The 23,942-nt window shown below is 36.8% G+C and overlaps 1 protein-coding gene across 1 annotated transcript in view; it reads right to left on the bottom strand.

The window, feature by feature from the left end:
* Nucleotides 1-12,608: 12,608 nt before the first annotated feature.
* RIT2 (Ras like without CAAX 2) overlaps nt 12,609-23,942 on the bottom strand; it is a 390,321-nt gene continuing 378,987 nt past the window's right edge. The window contains exon 5 of the mRNA XM_039257173.1: nt 12,609-13,102. Coding sequence (XP_039113104.1) covers nt 12,875-13,102 — 228 coding nt within the window. The 3' untranslated portion in view covers nt 12,609-12,874. The remainder of the gene's footprint in view (nt 13,103-23,942) is intronic.

The raw sequence follows: 23,942 nt of genomic DNA, 5'->3' as shown, positions 1-23,942 counted from the left end.
GACCATGGGGGAGAAGAAGGGGAGAAATAGTTGTGGAGAGGGAGGGAGGCAAACCATGAGAGACTCTTGAATGCTGAGAACAAACTGAGGGCTGATGGGGGTGGGGGAGAGGGAAAGGGGGGTGATGGGCATGGAGGAGGGCACTTGTGGGGATGAGCACTGGGTGTTATATGGAAACCAACTTGACAATAAACTATTTAAGGAAAAAAAAGAAATGATGCTGCAATAAACACAGAGGTACATATATATTTTTTAATATGATCATATGGTATTCCTATTTTTAATTTTTTGAGGAACATCCATACTGTTTTCTACAATGATTGTGCCAGTTTGCATTCTCACCCACAGTGCATGAGAATTCCCTTTTCTCTTCGCCAGTACTTGTTATATCCTATCTGTCTGATACTAGCCATTCTGAGTGGTGTAAGGTAATATGTCATCATGGTTTTAATTTGATTTTCCCTGATGATTAGTGATGTTAAGCATATTTTCATGTGTCTGTTATCCATCTGTGTATCTTCTTTGGAAAAAATGTCTATTTGCGGTAACTGGGTGACTCAGTTGTATGTCTGATTCTTGATTTTGGCTCAGGTTATGATCCCAGGGTCATGGGATAGAATCCCATGTTGAGCTCTGCACTGAGAGTGGACCCGCCTTAAGATTATCTTCCTTCCTCTGCCCCTCTCCCCCACTCTCCCTCTTTCTCTCTCTCTTTTTTCTCTCTCTCTCTAAAATAAAAAAGGGTGAAAGAAAAGAAAAGAAAAATGCCTATTCACATCCTCTGCCTGATTTAATGGGATTATTTGTTTTTTGGTGTTGTATAAGGATTTTTAAAAAATATATATTTTGGAAACTACCCTTTTATTAGATATATTGTTGCAAATATCTTCTCCCATTCAGTAAATTGCCTTTTTGTTTTATTGATGATTTCCCTCCCTGTGCAGAAGTGACTGTTCATTTTTGTTTCAGTATTACTTCTGTTTAGATTAGATGAATTCTATTGATCTGTTTTCAAACTTACTAATTCTATCCTCTGTCATCTCCATTCTACTTTTGATTTCATTTAGTGAGGTTTGTTTTTTTTTTATTATTTCAGTTATTGGATTTTCAGTTCTATACTTTCCATTTGATTCTTTTTCAAAGTTTTTTATTTCTTTGCTCATATGTTGTATTTTTTTTCATTTGTCTCAAGGGAATTCATTACTGACTGTTGAAGAAATTTTTATGAGATCTGCTTTAAAATATTTTTCAATTTCAACATCTGAGTCATCATGGTATTTGGCATCAATTGGTTGTCCCATTCAGATCACGGTTTTCCTTATTTTTGGTATGACAAATGACTTTTTGTTTTATCCTGGGCATTTTAATTATCTTGATACAAGATTGTTGATCCTACTTAATTTCCTATTTGAGATAGTCATGTTGCTTAGGTACAATGTATAGTTCTGTTCTACTTTTATGGGCTTTACTTCCAATGATAGTTTACAGATCCTTCCTCTGCTTCATTTTCTGGCAGTGCTGGGACTTAGTTTCTGCTGGTGCTATATGCCTAGGCAAAAGGTACTTCCCTCCTATCACTAGCCCCTATTCTGGGTAGGCAAGAGAGCAGAGCCACTGAGCCTGGGTCCCCTATGTCACTAGGTAGAGGGAAGAGAAGAAGGGCTATACTCATGCTGTCTGTCCCAGATCATGTTGGCACCTAGGGCCTCACTTATGGTTGCTGTAGTGTTGTTGGAGTTTTGCTGTAGCCCATTGGTAATGGTGGTCCTCTACCCACATTGCCCTGGTTCCAAAGGAGAGATGTGATGGCCTGGAGTTTCCTACTACCAGTGGATCAGATTGCTGCCAGGCCAGGTTTTAAAGTCGAAGCTTACATAGTTCGGGTCCTACTTCTAGTGCTCTTGCTGGCTGATTGGCAATTACTGGGACCTTGGTTATTAAACAGGGCCTGGGATTCCCCATTATGTGTCTTTTGGACTTTTCTTTCTCTGTCCTTTGGCCAGAGAGAGCATACTTTTCTTTCTCTTTCCCTCATTTCTCCTTTCATCCATCATCTTCCCTTCTCCCCTTTTCCTTCTCCTCTTCCTTTTCTTGTCTCTCTCCTCCATCCCTTCCCCTCCTCTCTTCTCTCCTCTCTTCCTTTCCTTTCTATTTTCCTCCCTCCCTCCCTTCCTCCCTTCCTTCCTTCTTCTCCAGCATATAGTCTGGGAATATATAAGAAATAATAGAAACTCTAGGAACTTATAATGTATTTCTTAGTTTTTGAGGTTTCTCAGTGGTCTCCTCTTCCAGCTTTCAGAATTATCATTGTCTGATGAAGAATTTCAAGGGAGAGAGTCAGGAAATATTAATTCTATGCCCTATTTAAGAAACAGAAGTTTCCCTGAATTCATTTTAACCAGTATATGTTTGCTGGGAACTTTGACTTTCTTTCTGGAATTTCTGTGATCATTCATACAGGTCACTGTTGGTGGTTCATATAATAGCCAATAAGGGGTAACAACAACGCTCTACTTGTCTTTTCCATATTGTATTAAAAAAATCTGATTCAGGCCCCTTTTCTGAATGATAAGGGATAATAAAGGAAATTGAAAGAAGGAATAGGAGGAGCCTATGACTCTAAGCTGGGAGCCTCAAACCTGTTTTGAAAATGTCTATTGACTGCATCCCTAGTAAGGGGTTAGTTTTATACGATAAATAGCCTGGACTTAGTGAGAATCACTATGTTCTTTGTCATGCACTTTGTTTACTTTTGTTTTCTGTTCTCCTTCAAAGTTCCAAGGGGGAACTTTTTTTCAAAGGGGGAAAAAAAGCTTTATTCCTTTGTTTCTCACAGATGTGATATATCCTTACCTTATTCATTTTCCTTAGGAACAACCTCTTAAAGGCTGCTGATCTTCTCTTTTTAATAAGAGTACCAGTTATTGAGCAAACACATTCTGTTTTCTATTCATGAGGTTTGATACCTTTGTCTTCCCTCCTTCCCTCATCTCTGCAAACTTGATTAGCTTCTCAACAAACAATAAAACACAGCACATCAAAATAACCTCAATTAATTCCTACAAATTGTGTTCTCAGTCTCCAAGAAGTCACCTTAATGAATTGGGATGGGTTGCAGAAATCAAGATGTCATAATAGGCATAGGACTGATGTGTAGGAATACCAGCATATTAGGAAACACCGTAAGGATGTTCAATGAAATTACGGCATTCATTAACCATACTTTTCCTGGATATGGTTGTAAGAATCCTGAAGAACACTCTGAATAAATTCCTTGTTCTGTTCAGGGCTTTGTAAATCTCTATGTGCAGAGGAGGAAAGAATGTATGGTCATTGCTATGAAAATGACAGCATCACATTTTCCAGAGAGTGACCGGTTTTCTAAAACTTTTATTCAGCCGTGCATAAGTTATAGGTATTCAATTACATAATTTCTGATAAAATGGAGTTACGGCATTTTACTCTATTCTCCTCCCAATCTATTCTCCAGAGCCAGAATTACCATTTTAAAAGGCAAATAATTTATAATTCATCCATTTAAATCACTTTAACAGGATCTCATTTTTTCTCAGCATAAAGACCAAACTCATAACTCTCACCTGAACAGACCTGCATGGTCTCATTCCCAATTTCTCCTTCTGTCTCCTCATGTCATAGACCTCTTTTCCATCCATCCAGTATCAATCACCCATGCTCACCATGTGTCCACTTGCCTTGGGGCTGATGTGCGTGCTATTCTTTTTTTTTTTTTTTTTAATTTTTTTTAATGTTTATTCTTTTTTTTTGAGAGACAGAGGGCAGAGAGAGAGGGAGACACAGAATGCGAAGCAGGCTCTGGGCTCCAAGCTGTCAGCACAGAGCCCGACTCTGGGCTCAAACGCACGAACCGTGAGCTCATGACCTGAGCTGAAGTCGGATGCTTAACTGACTGAGCCACCCAGGCGCCCCTGATGTGCATGCTATTCTTGATGCCCAGAACACCTTAATATCATCCCTCTCCCCTTGGCTTAAATAAATGGTGCCTCTCCTTCATATCCCAACCCAATATTCATGTTTTCAATGAAATCCTCACCTCCTTAAATTCCCCTACTAATGGACAATATTTTGATTCCATAGCTTCCCATTATAGTATTGGTTATAGTCCCAATTTTAAAATTACAGCTCTAAATATTTTATTGCTCTATTTATTCTTGATTAGACTATAAGCTCTAAGAGTCCAAGGACCAACCCTGTTTTTGTATAATTATATCCCTAGAGCTTAGCTCAGTAATTGACACAGAGTAGGTACTTAAAAAATATTTTTCAGTGTATATATGAATGGTTTGGTTTATTATGTGATTACTGAGAAGTTAATAAAAAATGCCAAGCAAAGTGTGCTATATACAACGGGAGCTCAGAATATTAAGTGAACAAATACATGAATAAATGAATGTTGGGTGGATTAACATAAATGAAGATATGTGAGTGAATTAACTACTTGCATATTAGTGGATCATCTGTCATTTTAATTTGACTCTTTTGGTCCTATATATTTATGTCTATAGAGTTCCTCTTTCCTCTCAATGACAGACAGAAGGATACAATTTCTATTATCAACCTATAAAAAAACTAATAAATTCACAGGTTATGCTATAAAATAAATTATGTGGGGTGCCTCGCTGGCTCAGTTGGTCAAGGGTCTGACTCTTTATTTCAGCTCAAGTGATGATTTCATGCTTGTAGGATCCAGCCCTGCATCGGGCTCTGGGGTGGGTGTGGAGCCTGCTTGAGGTTTTCTCTCTTCCTCTCCCTCCGCTCCTCCCCTGCTCCTCCCCTGCTCATGCTCTTTGTCTCTTGAAAGGAAAGAAGGGAGGGAGGGAGGGAGGGAAAAGAGAATGTACATCAAAGACCAAGATAAATGGTTCAAAAATATCTACCTTTTTATGTCCTGAAAAGTCAAGTCACAGTCTATGTGTGATTTAGGCACGATATGAACAGAGAACTTTAGGGTATGTAATTTATAGTTGTTTTGAGCTTTTCAGGTGTCTCTAGGGCAGTGGAACACTGATAGTGTTTTTATTCATCTCTTTACCTCTTCTGCACATAAACATACACTCTAATTGCTATAAGTCCAGCATTTCTTAATAACAATACATTTTAGGGGTGCCTGGGTGGCTCAGTTGGTTAAGCATCCGACTTTGGTTCAGGTTATGATCTCACGGTTCATGGGTTCCAGCCCCGTATGGGGCTCTGTGCTGACAGCTCAGAGCCTGGATCCTGCTTCAGATTCTTTGTCTCCCGCTCTCCCTGCTGTCCCCCATCCATGCTCTGTGTCTCTTTCAAAAATAAATTTAAAAAAAAAACATTATAAAAATAACGATTCATTTTAAATCTTTGGTAAACTCCCCTTAATTGACATGCTCGCCCCCTTGTCTAAAGTACTGTCCAAAGGGATGACTTAAAATAGCATTGCTCTCAGTGTCCTATTGGCTTAAGATAAAAAAGGAGGTAAATAGTCCTCATATTTTATAGAATTTAAAGAGACACTATGGATCTATTCTAGAAACCATATTTTTTTTCTTTTTTTTTATTAGCTGGTTTTAATTACACCTCTAGAGAAAGCTAAGTGATACCCAAATTGCAACATAGACAGTCCACAGAATAAATTATTGTGATCTTAGTGGCATGCTGGGCACAGCAGAAATTTTTTCCCTTCTATTGAGATAATTTTTACTAAAAATGGAAGATATAATAACCTAAAGTTATTCTAGCAAAAATTGATGCCAGGAGTTGCTGACACCTCATGAGCCTGAAGTTGTCACATCTCTCTTTCCTCTCTGCCACTTCCTTGAGAAAGAAGAAAACATTAAAGGGACAGGCATTTTCATATTGGTTTTTGGCATCTTTGGTCCCTAAAGGACATTGAGGGGCAGTAAAAGGATCAACCAGAATGCAGGTAAAGAGGCCTGGCCTGCAGCTTTCTCTTTGCTCTAAACCTTAGTTTCCCTTCCTATAGGAGGAAATCAGGTTATCATGATTTTTCTGGTTGCTTGAAGCGCTAGCATTTAATTGATTAATTGACTTATTTTTATTTAAATATTTTTAGGGTACAAAGGTTAATTAATACAGAATATAGTTTTAAATGAATTGGATACATATCACACTGATATTATAACTTTGCAGCTATTTTTTACAGGACTGAAATGTTGATTTATTGATGTCCTTTCTTTTTTTTTTATTTATTTTTTTTTAACTTTTTTTTTTTTAAAACGTTTTTATTTCTTTCTAGGAGAGAGAGAGAGACAGCGTGAGCAGGGGAGGGTCAGAGAGACAGGGAGTCACAGACTGAAACAGGCTCCAGGCTCTGAGCTGGCAGTCAGCACAGAGCCCGACGCGGGGCTCGAACCCACGAACCGCGAGATCATGACCTAAGCGAAAGTCGGACGCTTAACCGACTAAGCCACCCAGGCGCCCCTATTGATGTCCTTTCTTATCCGTACAATTGAATGATTTACACCAGAATGTTGAAGGGAGAGGGTTACAGCAAATTATCTTGATATGTAACAGAATTAGAGGTAGAACAGGACTGAAGCAAAAGGTTGAACGAAGTAGGATTCAGTGTGAGCCTTCTGCACATGCTTACTCCTGGCCCAGCTTTGGTGGACAGCATCCCTTTATTCCTGAACAATCCTCTCACCTTGCTGTTTCCATTGTTCTATCCTGTATGACCCCTACTTTTAAGTACATTAGGCTACATGGACCTGTTATCCCCCAAATGATGCATGGTCTAAGTGCTCTTCTTCACCCATAAAAATTCACATGTTCTTTGTCCCTTCCATCATAGGCCTCTCTGCTCTGCTTTTAAAAGTACCAATCATATGCAAATATATTTATGTCATTGATATTTTAATCAGAAATTTTCTACTTCCTTAAATTTACATTTATAGTAGATGTACAGCCTGAATAAAATGATGGCACTTCCCCATCTAACCCTAGATAGAAACTCTAATGGGAAAATCTCAAGCAAAGCTCAGGGGTTCAAGTGCAAGCTGACAGTAGAGGATTTAGGCAAGGTAGGTTTTAGAGCATTTGCTAGTATCATATAAAGCCCTAAAACAGAAGAACTACAACTTCAGTTTATATAAAAATGGTCAGAAGACTTACTCTTAAATATTACATGTGTGAGGGGGAACATTGTGTTTTGAAATATTTTAAAATATATTCTCTTAAAATCTTGCTTGATACATGGCTTTTTTAAAAAATGTGTAACATCTTTATTGAGATGGGTTTCCATATTTTAAAGCAGATTTTGGTGCTTCAGCAGAAGAATAGAAGCCACCTATAACAAGCAAGTCATTTCTTATCTTGGACTATTAAATTCTGTTTTCTTGTTTATTTTACATGCCAGCATGTTGTTGAAAAATTACTTAGAGAAAAGAAAAACATGCAGCCTACTCCTAGCAGATGGCTTGTGGAAGAGAGACACTAAAAAGCAAATGGACTATACATCGGGATCTTCTTCCTAATCCCACACCCCAGGTCTCTCAGGCTGACTAATGGTGGGAGGTGCCTTACAACCAACCACAGGGAAGTTTCAGAACTTGGGCTAGTTACCAAGTTTTCCAGGCTATGGGCACACATATTGTTTACAGCTGATATGGCACATTCTCATGGATCTGTGTATATATATCACTTTTGCTTATTAATACTAGGAGTAAGCTAGATTCCTTGTGGGCAGCCACACATGAACTAGACAGAGGTGGGGGACAGAGCTGCAAAGCTTTACTGAGGCAGCACTCGAGAATCCCCATGGCCTCTGCGTGGCATGCATGCTATCCCAAAGAGAGGCAGAGGTGCTGATAGACGTGCCTGAAGGGGACCTGGGGTCAGAATAAAGACACCATGTTGGGAAGGACCTTTAGACCCAAAGGCAAAGAGCAATTTCATGGACACTAGTAGAAAGTGCTTATTTGTGATGGCCCAACTTTTCTACCTTCAACATAGCTTAGAGTCAGCGAGTCCAGTAGCAGAATCAGATGGTTGCCATAACTTGGAGGGGGCGTGGGTGGGGGAGAATATGGGGAGTTACTAATGAAAGGCCATAAAGTTTCAAGCTGTTGAATAAGTTCTAGAGGTCTGATGTACAACATTGTACAAGTGATCACCAATAATACATTGTATAGTTAAAAACTGAGGACGTAGATCTCATGTCAAGTGGGTTTTTTGACAATTATGCCAATAAATTTTAAAAAATCAGGACAGACCCTTCTACATTGATTTTCTCTGTGTGACTTTACTGAATTCACTTTTCAGTTCTAGTAGTTTTTGGTGGAGTCTTTAGTGTTTTCTTTATATAGTATCATGTCATCTGCTAATACTGAGAGTTTTATTTCTTCCTTACCAATCTGGCAATTTTTATTTCTTTGTGTTGTCTGTAGTGGCTAGGACTTCCAGTACAATGTTGAATAAACGTGGTAAGAGTGGACATCCTTTACTTGTCTGATGGCTATTATGTTAGCTGTGGATTTTTCCTATAAACCTTTACTGTGTTGAGGTATATTCTCTCTAAACTTATATTGTTGAGGGTTTTTTTTTTTATCGTGAATGCATGTTGTACTTCGTTGAATGCTTTTTCTGCATCTATTGAAATGATCATAGGGTTATCATCCTTTCTCTTATTGATGTGATGCATCACATTAACTGTTTTGCAAATATTGAACCACCCATCCATCCTGGGAATAAACCCCACTTGATTGTGGTGTATGATTTTTTAAAATGTATGAGTGGATTCGGTTTGTTAGTGTTTTGTTGACGATTTTTGCATCTATGTTCATCAAAGATACTGGCCTGCAATTCTCTCTCTCTGTGATACCTTTATCTGGCTTTACTACCAAGGTAATGCTGGCCTCAGAGTACACACTTGGAAACTTCCCTTCCTCTTCTATTTTTTGGAATATTTTGAGAAGAATAGGCATGAACACTTCTTTTATTATTATTTTTTAAATTTTTATTCATTTTTCAGAGAGAGGGAGGGAGGGACAGAACAAAGTAGGGGAGGGGCAGAGAGAGAGAGGGAGACACAGAATCTGAAGCAGACTCCAGGCTCTGAGCTGTATGCATAGAGCCCATGTGGAGTTTGAACCATGAGATCATGATGTGAGCGAAGTCGGACACCGAGCCGATTGAGCCACTCAGCCACTTTGGTATGAAATGTTTGGTAGAATTCATCTGTGAAGCAATCTGGTGCTGGACTCCTGTTCGATGTGACTTTTTTGATAACTGATTCAGTTTTATTGCTAGTAACCTGTCTGCTCAAATTTTCTATTTGTCCCTGCTTCCATTTTGGTAGGTTGTCCGTTTCTTAGAAGAATTTATCCATTTCTTCTAAGTTTTCCAATTTGTTGACAGACCCTTGGGTAAAAATTAAAGAGGATGCAAAGGATACTGTGGGACTTAGAAGATGAGGGAATTATACTGCCACGAGGTCACGTAAGGCATACCTTTCCCCTGTGCACAGATGCAGTTTGGGAAAGGAGAGTAAACAGGGAAGAAATTTGATAAGACACTGACCTAAGTACACAAGGCAGAGGTCATGTTACTTAGAGATATTTCTTAAATTATTGCCCCATATTATCATTAAATTACTGCACTGAACTAAAATTTGGCACCTCCTGTCCCCCAACTACCCACTAGTCACGGGCTCCTGAGAAAGAATAGATGAATTAGAAATAAAGCAGCTGTTTATTCCTTGCACATCTGAGTGTGATGTGTGTAATGTTTGGCCCAAGTGTCCATGTTTTTTTCCTCAGTGTCATTTTCTATAGAAGTTCCCAAACTCAACTAAACACAAATATAGTATTGTAGACTGCTCTTATATCTGATCTGAGAAATTATTTTATCGTGGGGACCTACCAGATAAGTTAATGAAAAACACCTAAAAATAGATAGATGATACATTTCTGGAGGACAGAAAACTGTATTCAGAACTTCCTAAATGCCTCATTAAACACACCCACACACCCACACACACCATATATACATGAGTGGGCAATCTAGAAAAGTTCTTGGTACATAGTAGGCTTTTAGTCACTATTTGATGAAGTGTGTTGGTGATTACTCATTCATCTATAATGGATACAGATGCTTAGTTTCAAGAGTTTCTTGACACTCCCTTGGCAATGTAGGCATGTGTACTTTGTGGTTTTCTTCTCTGAGCTTTTGAGATTGACTTAGATATTCTAGTTCTGGTTGGAAGTTTTCAGGGATAATGATCAAAAACAAGATCCTGACATTTTGGTCTTATGCCAAGAGCCTGTGAATCAATAGCCCTTGGGCAGTATTATCTAGGTTTTATTCTTCTGGAACATTTCCTTCTGCCCAGTCTTCCAAAAGAAAGAAAGAAGACTGGTTTAAATGAATGTTTGAAGTCTGCCTCAATCTCTGCTTGTGATAACTATCCCAAATTCATGTGGCCCTAGGTGATAATTTATAGACCTTCTTCCTTCTATAGAGTGAAATGGATAGACCTGACAAATGTTACCCAATCTAAACCTCACTAAAAATTTCTAAACTATAAAAACTAGTTATCAGCACTCAAGGAGTATAAAGAATAGGAAGGAAATTGGGGCGCCTGGGTGGCTTAGTCGGTTAAGCGTCCGACTTTCGCTTAGGTCATGATCTCGCGGTTCGTGGGTTCGAGCCCCGCGTCGGGTTTTGTGCTGACTGCCAGCTCAGAGCCCGGAGCCTGTTTCAGAGTCTGTGTCTCCCTCTCTCTCTGACCCTCCCCTGCTCATGCTCTCTCTCTAGAAATAAATAAAAATATAAAAAAAAAAAAAAGAATAGGAAGGAATAAAAGAGAGATACAAAACTCTAGAGACAAAGCCAGTGGAGCTTACAGTAAAATAAAACTTATAAAGAGTCAGTCATATTAAGAAATGCACCAAATAGTATTAGTATTCATAGATTGGGCAGTAATCAGGTTTTCAAAGATGTGGTTTCTTCATATAAAACTAAGTGCCAAGTATTATGTTTCCTAGATTGCATCTTCTAGCAAACCGAAGAGTCTGGTGGAATATAGTATTCACAGAGTCTTCTCAGGCTTGGAGAAGTCCTGGGGGTCAGGGGCTGCAAAAGGAGAAGGTATAGGAGGCAAAGAAGGTGCTAACCCATTTTAACAAGACAAAAGCAGAGTCATTAAACACTCAGAACCAAAGAAAGGAGGAAGCAAGGACTAGTTCTCTAAGAATATCTTTATATCATCTTCATGTGTTCTTTTTTAAAATTTGTTTTTTCTCCCTATTATATGAATACCTGAGAATGAAGTGATATAGTGGGTTTGGTTTCAGGACACTATGGAATGGGAAAAAAACTAATTAGTTTGGGTCCTACATCATGGAATATGAGGGTTGAAGAAAAACCAAAAGAAGGGAGCTTGGCAGCAGTTAACTGCATGATCCCTGGGCATAGGAGTGAGAGCCATGAAGTCCCTGTGGTTTTGACAAAAGCCTTGGCTCCAAGTATTAAAAGAACCCATGAGTACATTATTCTGAAAGCTGAAATTTTAGTCTTCTGATTGAAAAATTATGATCCCTAAATTCCTTTCAGTTGTACCTATGTTACTATGTGAAATGTGTCTTCTTATCTAATTATGTGGAATCCAACTGTTCTTCAGCCAAGTGAATCTTCCCACTGTATGTCAAGCTACTTTGAGTCATTCCTGCTTTTTCAGAGATTAACAAATGCTAGGGGCATTGTGAATTTAAAAATACATGTTTGAATGTTGTATATATACCCTTCATCCTATTTTCTCTATAATTTATGATAAAAACTGCCCCAACCCATAAAGGTTGGTTGGATGGATTCCATCCCATGTTTAACTGTTATTTAACAGTTATCTGTTAAACATTCAGAACTGTTCAGGTTAGGTGCTTTCTAAGCTTGAATTGGAATAAACCAAATCACATGGTGGGATCAATGAGTGAATAGGCAATTATATTTTACATGATGATCCATTGTAAACAAGTAAGAAAAAAAGCCCTCTAACTGGTAATGTTTCATGGTTCAAGTAAGAAGAGATGGGAAATTAAGTCAATATAAGGATAATATAGGCTCTCTGTATCAAAAAGCCTCTTGCCCTGTAGGTGAAGTGGTTCTCAGAGGGACTTCCACTGAGAGGGAGCATTGTGTCTTTTTATGAATACCTGAACTACCAAGTTCCTATTAGCCTGTATTCTGGCTACAAAGACAATATTCTTTTGCCACAGCTCAGTAATTTCACTGTGATAATTTTGCCAAAGCCTAACAGGAAGAGCATTGCAAATACTGGGATATTTCCTTTCAGCCCTCCAACAACCTACAACTGGTTCCTGTTATTAATAATTCTACTAAGGTTCATCGTTATGAAAAAGCACCTAGACTTCTACAGTTAAGAAAAGATAAGTCTGCAGACTCCTGCTCCAAATTGTTTCCTGAGCTTCTTCATTATTTACTGAGATTCCTGAAATGCAAACAATCAGAGTCTTATCAGGCAAAGGCAGATCCCTTGAGCCTTTTATCATTCTGTCTGCAATTTTGAATTTCCTCTATAACCAGACAGCATACCAAATGAAGCTAGACTCTTTAAAAGGAAATGAGGCAATTGGAATGTCAATTTTATTTAGTAATATACTGTAAAAACTTAAACAGCATATCCAGCTGATTGACAAAATCCATCCAACTGTTAAGGGCAAAACAAAACTATCTCAAGAGGTACAGTTATGCAGATCTTGCTTTTACCTATAGTCAGATATTTAAAGAGAGAGGAGAGAGACAGAAAATATTGAAGCAGAATGCAACACATGGAATTGTCCAACTGATAAAATTCAGAAAGAGAATAAGGAAGTTAGAAGCAAGAATATCATGTCATGTTTTCTTTCTTCTTCTTCAATGAGCCTTTTAACTTCTTCCACAGGCTGTCTTTTCTCTTCAGTTTCTTTTCCATCAAGGATGGCATCGACTCTTTCTTGCGGATTTCCCTCACTAGACCATGAAAGGCATCATCAATGCAGAATCTGAGGGCTGCAGAGGTCTCAAAAAAAGCACAGTTATATTCCCTGGCCAGACTCAAGCCTTCTTCTGTAGATACCTAAGGGGAAAATAAATGATATTAAAAAGAAGAAGGGAGGAATGCTTGGATCAAACACTATGTTCTTTACCAGAGCTATGTGCATGTTGTGTGGGAAAAAAAAGTATAATAGAATTTTTTGTAAAGGAAGATTTCTAGAATTTCTAAACTTGAAAAATGAGAAATCAGAATCTGTAAAAGGGAAGCTGATGAGAACTTACTAAAAATCAATTCTCCAGGCTTCAGAAAAAAAAAAGTAACAGAGCACCATGGTCAAAACCATGGCTTTTGATTAAAACTGCTTGGTTTCCAAGTTTCGTTTCTGCTTCATTTGAGTTTTGCAAACTTGGGCAAGTTTCTTTTACCTTTTGGCCTAGGTTTTCTCATTTGTAAAGTAGGATAATGACATCTACCTCAAAGACTTTTTGTTAGTGACATTATCTATAAAAGTTTCATCAAACATGCTGAGTACATACTTAAAACCATTTTTATTATAGTCCAGAAGTTTCAGTTAAGAATAAGCCAGTCTTGGGGCGCCTGGGTGGCTTAGGCGGTTAAGCGTCCGACTTTCGCATAGGTCATGATCTCACGGTTCGTGGGTTCGAGCCCCGCGTCGGGCTGTGTGCTGACTGCCAGCTCAGAGCCTGGAGCCTGTTTCAGTCTGTGACTCCCTCTCTCTCTGACCCTCCCCTGCTCACGCTCTCTCTTTCTCTCTCTCTAGAAATAAATAAAAAAAAAAACTTAAAAAAAAATTAAAAAAAAAAAAGAATAAGCCAGTCTACAGTTGCCACAAACTTTGAAAACAATCTTCTGGCAAAAGAAAACAAAAGCAAAACATCACTCATTATGATGTAAGCCTCTAGCCAAGCACTTCAGAGATGGCTCTGAAGTTTTGTAAAGCAAAACTTAACAAGTCCATGCTGTGGTGTGTGTTATTCCAATGGGCTCTCTAGAGATTATAAACTGAGTGAGGTCAAGAACTATGCCTTATCTCTTTAATGTCTCAGATATAGTGCCTGGTGCCTAAATCAACATTAGATTAGAGGAGAAAGGATGATTAATAAAAATACCTGGATTTAATAAGTATGAATTAAGATTCAAACAGAAGTGATGCACAAATATTTAAACAGGGGATAATAGGTCATTGTAGCTATGTGATAATAGTTCTGGTCAAATGTTAGCACTCCCATTAAGTCCTACTAGATTATTCACATTGGCTTGAAGAAAGCAGGAATAAGGCTGACTTAACTCAATAGGTTCTGATGAATTCTGTGCCCATACTGATCTTATTTTATTTATTATTTTTTAAGTGTTTATTTACTTTTCGAGTGAGAGAGACCAAGCATGATCAGGGGAGGGGCAGAGAGAGATGGAGACAACAGTATCCAAAGCAGGCTCCAGGCTCTGAGTTGTCAACACAGATCCTGAGTTGGGGCTCAAACTCATGATCCGGGAGATAATGACCTGAGCCAAAGTCAGGCGCTCAACTGACCAAGCTACCCAGGTGCACCTTAACTGATCTATTTATTAAAGTTACATGTTTATATATGTTCATGTGTCCTGCCAAATCGAAATATATGGTGAACTAGAGACTCTATGACAAGGATTATGGGAAACAGAGCTCCTGGTTCAGCAGGATGGATATATTTACCAGACTTAATTAAGAAACTTTGTTCTTTTAAGCTGATGACATTTTGGAGTTGTTTGTAACCAGAGCGTCAGCCACTTTTTCTTAACTGATATACCATGCCGTACTGCTAATGAATGGTTGAATTGGGATATAAAAACAGGTCTGATTTCAAAGTCAGGTCCTTTCTGGTCTGTGAAAAGTCAACCTCACCAAGGGCTTTCATTCCTGCTGGCCAACACACCAATCATTTTTTGAGCTCATTTCTATCTTATAGCAACTCAAGAAATGAAGCTAAGAGCAACCAGCTAAAGTTATTAAGATTCTGCATTACCAGCAATTAGAAAAAGTCACATATTAACGTGTCTTATTTCCAAGGAATCGAATCATTGGTGACAGTCTTACCAAATATTTTGACAGTACATACCATGTGATGCCATTTATTTTTCAGTCTTCTATAATAATTCTTGTAACTCAGAATTAATGGACACATATTTTATGTGTTTCCTATAGCAACACATTTATGGTATGATTTTCTAAAATTAGTAAGCTTATATAGATATATGTATATATACATATATATACACTTGTATATATATATATACGTGTATATATATGTATATATGTATATATATGTATGTGTATATATATATTACAAAAGCAGCCGCAAAATTGTGTATATATATATATGTATATATATATGTATGTGTATATGTATGTATATATATATGTATGTGTATATATATATACAAAAGCAGCTGCAAAATCTCTTTAGCTTACAAAAGTGTTTCTTGCTTTCTTGCTCTCACTGCTTATTAGCAGGTGGAGGATAGACTGGCAGTTCACCTCCAGGCTGTGGTTTGGGATCTGGCTTGTCTCTCTTGTCTTCTTGTTCTAAGTCTCAAGCCCAAAGAGCACATCTTATCTGGGATATGTTTCCATGACAGTGCAGTGGGCAATTACTTACATCCCAGAGGTCAAAGAACAAATGGTGAAAACTGAAGTCAATGAAGCAGGATGCATACCAACCCACAAAGAATTGTAAAGAAATAGAATCTTCCAAAACCATTTATATGTAAATACAGCACACTATCTAGTTTAAAACAAAAAGTTGGTCTGATAGTACTTTTTTTTTTTTTTAACACTTGTAGTTGAAACACTTCACATATAAAGATACAGGGTGAAATTTGAATGGAAATTAATACAAAAATGTTTTCTGTTGATATAATATCAGACACAATAGTTAAAAATTACTACTTAAAAAGAGGAATCTAATATGATATTATACATTTGTATGTACTAAAAGTTGCAGCCTCATTTTGTAAGTGGACAGAGTTAAAAATTTTAACCATTCTCCCTCAGCAATTGAAAGAATATGTGGATAAGTAAGGAGATAGAAGGTTTGAACAAAATACCACACTTGATCTAAGATGCTCTACCTAACAACTGAAAACTTGACATTTTCTTCAAATGAACCCTAAGCATTTATAATGCTTCACGCTAAGTTATAAAGCAAATCTCAAAACACTGCAAAGAACCAAAGTCATTGCATATTTCCAAACAAATGGAATAAACTATAAGTTAATTTTTAAAAGAAGTAATAAACCCCCAAATATTTTTGACAAATAGATTTCTAAATAGTCACTAGGTCAAAAAAGATATCAAATGAAACACTCCTCGTGGGATATCTAACACTCTGTTCAGAATGATGTTTACAGCACTACATCCATGTTTTAGAAAAGTAGAAACACTCAGATTTCACAATCAAAGTCAATGTCAACAAGTTACCATAAAAATCAGGAAATTAAACTGAAAGGAAGCTGGGAGGAGGAATGATAAAGACAGAGACCAATGAAATAATCATACAGTAGGGAAGACTACCTCCAAAGATACTAAATTGATAGACCCCAGGCAAGAAAGGTTAAAGGGAGAAAAAGGGTACAATTAAACAATATTAATACTAAAAATGACAAAGTAGAGAGGCATCTGGGTGTCTCAGTTGGTTGAGAGTCCAACTCATGATTCTGGCTCAAGTCATGATCTCATGGTTCAGGAGTTCAAGCTCTGTGCTGACCATGTGGAGCCTGCATGGGATTTTTTTGCTCCCTCTTTGCCACTCCCCCTCTTTTTCAAGTTAACTTAAAAAAAAAATGACAAAGTAGACATCACTATATATCCTACAATCATAAAGAAAGCAATTAGAGAATATTATATTTATGTCAAGAAATTTGACAAGTTAGATGAAGGACAAATTCCTAAAACAAAATTTACCAGAACTTACACAAGAAGAAACAGAAAATCTCTATTATCCTATACCTTAGATAAGGAATTAAATATGTAATTAAGACCTTTCCACAATTAAGTCTCTGTGACCAGAAGCCTTCTTCAATGACTGTGTGTGGATATACTCACCAAACAACTTGTGTAAAAATGCACATATCTGCATTATCACAAATAAAAAAAACTAAAAGCAACACAAATGTTATAAGTGAATTTGATAAGCTGTTGTACATTAATAGAATGGAATACTATTCAATGTACGTGAATGAAATTGTTATATACAACTGACATAAATCTTACATAATAGTGTTTAGTGACAGGAATCAGATCTATGAAACATTTTTGAGAAATTTGGCAAAGATAGTACAGATACTATGTATATAGTTCCCCATATACCCCATATGCAATTTCTCTTCTTGTTACATTAATATGGTACACAGTTATACTTTTGGAAAATTGAAACACAAGAAAACTACTGTTTAGTGCTAGGAGATAATATGTATTTCCTTTGGTGGCTTCAGGTGGGTTTTCTTTTGATAATTTACTAAATGTATAGTTATAATTTGTCTACTTTTTGTATTTGGTGCATTAATGAAAAACTCAAACAAATTATATAATAAGTACCCCTCTGAATATGGAGCATCATTGTTTCCTCAAGTACAATAATATTTCTCTAGCTAAATATTTTAGCATTAACATTCACAGGAAACAGGATATATGAAGTCTCAGATCACATCAGATCCTGGTTAGTCACAAAATGAATTAAGTCTGGTCACATTTTGCCAACTACATTAAAACCTTTTTTTTTTTTTTTTTTTTCAGAATTCTGAAATCAGATAACATTATAGACTTAGGTTTCTAGTGGGAAGGTTCAGTACCACAAAGATTATAAATCATCTCAAAGCAATATGTAGTTTCAATAAAAAATACATTCTAAGTTTCAAAAGATTTCAGGATTTGAATGTTACACAGAGATAGTAAAACTCATAGGAAAGAAATATTTGAATTCTAGTAAGGAGGAGGCATAGATAAGAACAATAACGATGACGTTGGATTCATCCTACTACAGATCTCTGTAATCTATAGCAGTTTAGGTAGTGGGTTATTAGTTAAGGGCTAGACAGAGAGCAATACAGTGTGATAGAGAATCTAGAAACAAGATTATAAAACATATAGTCGCTTGACATAGTATTGGTAGCATTCCAAATCAGTGGGGGAAGTGAGAATTCATTCAATGAGTAATTCATTGAGTAGTCATCATTTTGGATTACTTTTATGTATAGATATTATTTCATCTAGAAAAGGGAGGTAATTTTTCTTTGGGAAGAGTAGAAGTAGAAGGGGGTTGAAGTCTTTAAATCTGTGTATTTTTTCTTATACATTTGAAAAATCTTTTTATACAAACATGTTTATGAAATGTTTCCTAATTATAAAACTGTAACCATTACACATCATTGGAAACATCTAAGTTCAGTTAACAGTCCAATGTAAAAATCTTAATATGAAAAAAATAGAAAAATCCCATCCACAGATTTGTATTGAAAATGTATAAGCAAATGATAGATGACATAACTGCTTATTTTATTATTATAGCATGTTGAGGTATATTTGACTCTGTAGCTACTCATTGCTTTGGTAAGTAACACAGTAATCATGAACACTCTATTTCAAGGCATGAAATATAGTTGTGTATATTCTTAGATCCATTATCAGGATATTAATTCCGGGTTACAACTCATTAATTTTCACATTCATTATAATGAAATCCAAAAGGAAATTAAACTTAGTAAATATTTTATCTCTTTATGATTCCTTAAAAATTCTTATTAGATCAATCCCCTAAAGTTTTTATATTTTAAGAAAAATATTAAAGTGAAAGCATACTGTAAAATTCCCACATTTCAGTAACTTTTATCTCACATCAATATTGACAAACTATAATTAACCATCCCTATGTCAGATATTGGAATCAGTATACTATAAATTTCAGTGGAAGAACATGAGTCCAAACACGTAAGAAGAAAATAAGTTCAAAGAGCATTAATTTTTTACAGATTTTTGACTTTATGCTTAGTAATTTTGGTCTGTTGACATCTATAAATAGTTCAACAGTATCACTAGGAATATTTTTTCGTCTACTAATGGTTCTGAGTGGTTCAGAACCAGAGTAACATAACAAAAAATAACAGCTTCTATATTAGGCTTCAAAACCAGGGTATTTAACATATCCTTCCAATACATCTTATCTATCTAAATTGTAAGTAATACTTACATATTTATTTGGAGAGAGAGAGTTGTGCATGTGTGTGAACAGGGGAGGGGGCAGATGGGGAGAGAGAATCCCAAGCAGGCTCCATGTTCAGCACAGAGCCTACCACAGGGCTTGATCCCATGACCCAGGGATCATGACCTGACCTGAAATCAAGGGTCAGATGCTCAATTGACTGAGCTGCCCAGGCACCCCTAAATAAAATATTTTGAAATGACAAATATTCATCCATGCCATATAGTGACTGCTAAGGATGAAGTACAGTGTTAGAAGGGAATTAAGATTTTTAATTTCCCAAATGAGGAATTTCAGGCCCACAAAAGTTAATCAAATGGTTCAAGTCACACACCTGATTAAAACACCCATCAAGTTCTACTCTTGTCCATCAAGTATTGTTTCCAATCCTTGCTTATATCTCATAGTATCTTCCCAATTCCCTCTGCCAGTATTACACACACATATATAATTGATTATTCTGATCTGAGGTTTTATAACTTGAGATGATTCTTAAATTACAAATAGCATAGAACATTTTTATTACATTTACATAAAAAGAAAATGCTAAATTCAGAAACATAGGTAAAAATAAATATTGTAGAAAGATTATTGAGGGGTGGGGGAAGGAACAATTGATGCAGATTCCATTGTACCACCATACCCCTCAATTGCAAGGCAAGTTTGTGATAAATGTGCCACTCAAAAGCCTTAGAAAGCACTGGTAGAAAAAAGGGAATAAAGAAAAATGTTTTATACAAGTAATAGAAAAAAATCAATAGCCCAGGGAAACCATCTTTTTAATATGTGTGACCTTTTTCACCAAAGAAGATCACTGTATGATACACCAGGTACTCCCTGAAATGCCATTTCCCATCTGCCAAAGGAGGCTTTAGAGCACAGCCACAGCTGCATGGGGCATTGAAGAGACCACTGGGGCATGATGGTGATCGCAGCCTGTTCTAGTCCTGGCTCAGCTGCTGATGGGAAGTGGCAAGCATGCTGGTCAATTAGAGTTCCAGTCCCAACAATCTGCTGACTTCAGGAGCTTCATTTTTCTTTATTGTAAAGGTATTCAGGATAATGGTGGTGGTCTAGTAAGCTATATAATTCTTAATAACCCAAGAGGAAAATCTGATACTGCTTTGCTATATTTGCTAATCTTGAATGAGGAGAGATTGGCAGAAGAATGGGTCTGGCTCTTTCAAGAGAAGCTTTACAAGCGTAGTATCTTTTGGTTCAGCCTACTGAACTGTAACTCTTTGTTTCTATTTTTTTTATTTTTTAATGTCTTTCTGTGTTTCAATTCATCCTTACCCATGAATAGTAATTTTCATTACAGTCTTCACATTATCAATGTAACAGGAATCATTTGTTAATAAGAAAATAAGAGGGAAAAGTTGCCCAAACTTAGCTTGTTCAGTTTCATCTTGTTTAGTTGTATAGGTGATTTTGATCAGTTTTAACAATGAATAGCTTCTCCAGTTTCCTTGAGCAGCTCTAATGAAAGTGCTTTTGAATTGTTTGCTTTTTTAATCTACACGTTATTTTTTTGCACATCTTTCCTTTAAAGGTACGTGCATGGATGTCATCTCAGGCCTTTGCAGGGAAAACCAAAATACAGCAAAGCACCAGCAAGAATAACCCACCCTTAGCTACAATCACTGACATATGAGAAACTCATTCTTTGTAATTTTCATTCCAGTGTAATGTACAGTGTTAATGTCAGGTGTACAATATAGTGATTCAACAGCTCTATATATTAGTTCTCATCAGGTGTACTCCTAATGCCTTTCATCTGTTTCATCCACCCCCACCCAACTCCCCTCTGATAGCCAGCAGTTGTCCTCTATAGTGAGGAATCTATTTTTGTCTCTCCCTTTTTTTTTTTTTTTTTGGTCTTTTGGTTGGTTTCTTAAATTCCACATAGGCATGAAGTAATATGGTATTTGTCTTTGACAGATTTCACAATTTCATTTAGTATTATACTCTCTAGATCCATCCATGTCATTGCAAATGGCAAGATTTCATCTCTTTTTTATGGCTGAGCAATATTCCGTTGTGTGTGTGTATACACACACATACCACCTCTTCTTTATCCATTCATCAGTCGATGGACACATGGACTGCTTCCATAGTGTAGCTTTTATAAATAATGCTGCAATAAACATAGGGGAGCATATATCCCTTTGAATTAGTGTTCTGGTATTCTTTGGGTAAATACCCAGTAGTGTGATTACTGGGTTATAGGGTAGTTCTATTTTTAATTTTTTAAGGAACCTCCATTGTGGCAGTAACAGTTTGCATTCCCACCAACAGTACCCAAGGGTTCCTTTTTCTTCACATTCTCACCAACATTTGTTGTTTCCTAAGTTTTTTATTTTAACCATTTTGACAGGTGATTGGTGATATACTATTGTAGTTTTGATTTGCATTTTACTGATGATGAGTGATACTGAGCATCTTTTCGTGTGTCGGTCATCTGGATGTCTTCTTTGGAGGAATGTGCATTTATGTCTTCTGCCATCTTTGAATTTTCAGTGGTGAGCAGTATCACTTCTTCACATAGCATGGATACTAACCCTTTATGAGACATGTCATTTGCAAATATCTTCTCCTGTTCAGTGGATTGCCTTTTAGTTTGTTGGTTGCTTCCTTCACTGTGCAGAAGCTTTTATTTTAATGTAGTCCCAAAAGTTTATTTTTGCTTTTATTTCTCTTGCCTCAGGAGACTTCTATAAAAATGTTGCTGCAGCTATAGTAAGAGAAATTATTGCCTGTGTTCTCTTCTAGAGTTTCAGGTCTCAGATTTAGGTCTTTAGTACATTTCAAATTTCTTTTTTGTGTGTAGTATAAGAAAGTGGTCCAATTTCATTCTTTTGCATATTGCTGGCCAGTTTTCCCCAACACCATTTGTTAAAGAGAATGTCTTTATCCCATTGCATATTCTTGCTTCCCTTTTCAAAGATTGACCATATAATTATGGATTTATTTCTCAGTTTTCTGTTCTCTTCCATTTATCTTTGTGTCTATTTTTGTGCCAGTATCATACTGCTTGATTACTACAGCTTTCTAATATAATGAAATTTGGAATTGTGCTTTGGGTATTTGGGGCCTTTTGTGGTTGAATACAAATTTTAGGGTTGTTTGTTCTTGTTCTATAAAATGCTGTTGGCATTTTGATAGGGATTACATTAAATGTGTGAATCGCTTTGGATATATAGACATTTTAACAATATTTGTTCTTCCAGTCCATTGTGTTGTCTTCAATTTCTTTCATCAATATTTTATAGTTTAAGAATACAGGCCATTCCAATTAGAGAAGAAATTAAAAAATATATGGAAACAAATGAAAATGAAAACACAATTCAAACTCTATGGGATGTGGCAAAGGCAGTCCTCAGAGGAAAGTACATTGCTCTCCAGGCCTATTTCAAGAGATTAGAAAAAGCACAAGTCCAAAATCTAACAGCTCACCTAAAGGAGCTAGAGGCAGAGCAACAAGAACGCCCTAAACCCAGTAGAAGAAGAGAAATAGTAAAAATTAGAGCAGAAATAAACAACATAGAGACCAAAGAAACAATTGAACAGATCAATGAAACCAAGAGTTGGTTTTTTGAAAAAGTAAACAAAATTGACAAACCTCTAGCCAGGCTTATCAAAAAGAAAAGAGAGAGCACCCAAATAGACAAAATTATGAATGAAAATGGACTTATTACAACCAACCCCTCAGAAATACAAGCAATTATCAGGGAATACTATGAAAAATTATATGCCAACAAATTGGACAACTTAGAAGAAATGGACAAATTCCTAAACACACACTCACTACCAAAATTCACACGGGAAGAAATAGAAAACCTGAACAGACCCATAACGAGTGAAGAAATCGAATCAGTGATCAAAAATCTCCCAACAAATAAGAGCCCTGGACCTGATGGTTTCCCTGGGGAATTCTACCAGACATTTAAAACAGAATTAATCCCAATTCTTCTCAAGCTATTCCAAAAAATAGAAGTCGAAGGAAAACTCCCGGACTCATTTTATGAAGCCAGCATCACTCTGATTCCCAAGCCAGACAGAGATCCAACAAAAAAAGAGAACTATAGGCCAATATCCTTGATGAATACGGATGCAAAAATTCTCAACAAGATCCTTGCAAATCGAATCCAGCAGCATATCAAAAGAATCATCCACCAAGATCAAGTGGGATTCATTCCTGGGTTACAGGGCTGGTTCAACATTCGCAAATCAATCAATGTGATCCATCATATCAATAAAAGAAAAGATAAAAACCATATGATCCTGTCAATAGATGCAGAAAAAGCATTTGACAAAATACAGCATCCCTTCTTAATAAAGACTCTCGAGAAAGTTGGGATAGAAGGAACCTACTTAAACATCATCAAAGCCATCTATGAGAAGCCTTCAGCTAACATCATCCTCAACGGGGAAAAACTGAGAGCTTTCCCCCTGAGATCAGGAACACGACAGGGATGTCCACTCTCACCACTGTTGTTTAACATAGTGCTGGAAGTCCTAGCATCAGCCATCAGACAACAAAAGGAAATCAAAGGCATCAGAATTGGCAAAGAGGAAGTCAAACTTTCACTCTTCGCAGATGACATGATACTCTACATAGAAAACCCGACAGACTCCACCAGAAGCCTACTAGAACTGATCCAAGAATT

This window comes from Hyaena hyaena, unplaced genomic scaffold, assembly GCF_003009895.1.
Source record: "Hyaena hyaena isolate Hyena2069 unplaced genomic scaffold, ASM300989v1 scaffold_604, whole genome shotgun sequence".
Lineage (NCBI taxonomy): Eukaryota > Metazoa > Chordata > Mammalia > Carnivora > Hyaenidae > Hyaena > Hyaena hyaena.
The sequence above is the reverse complement of the archived record's forward strand: the minus strand, read 5'-3'. Positions and strand labels throughout refer to the sequence as shown.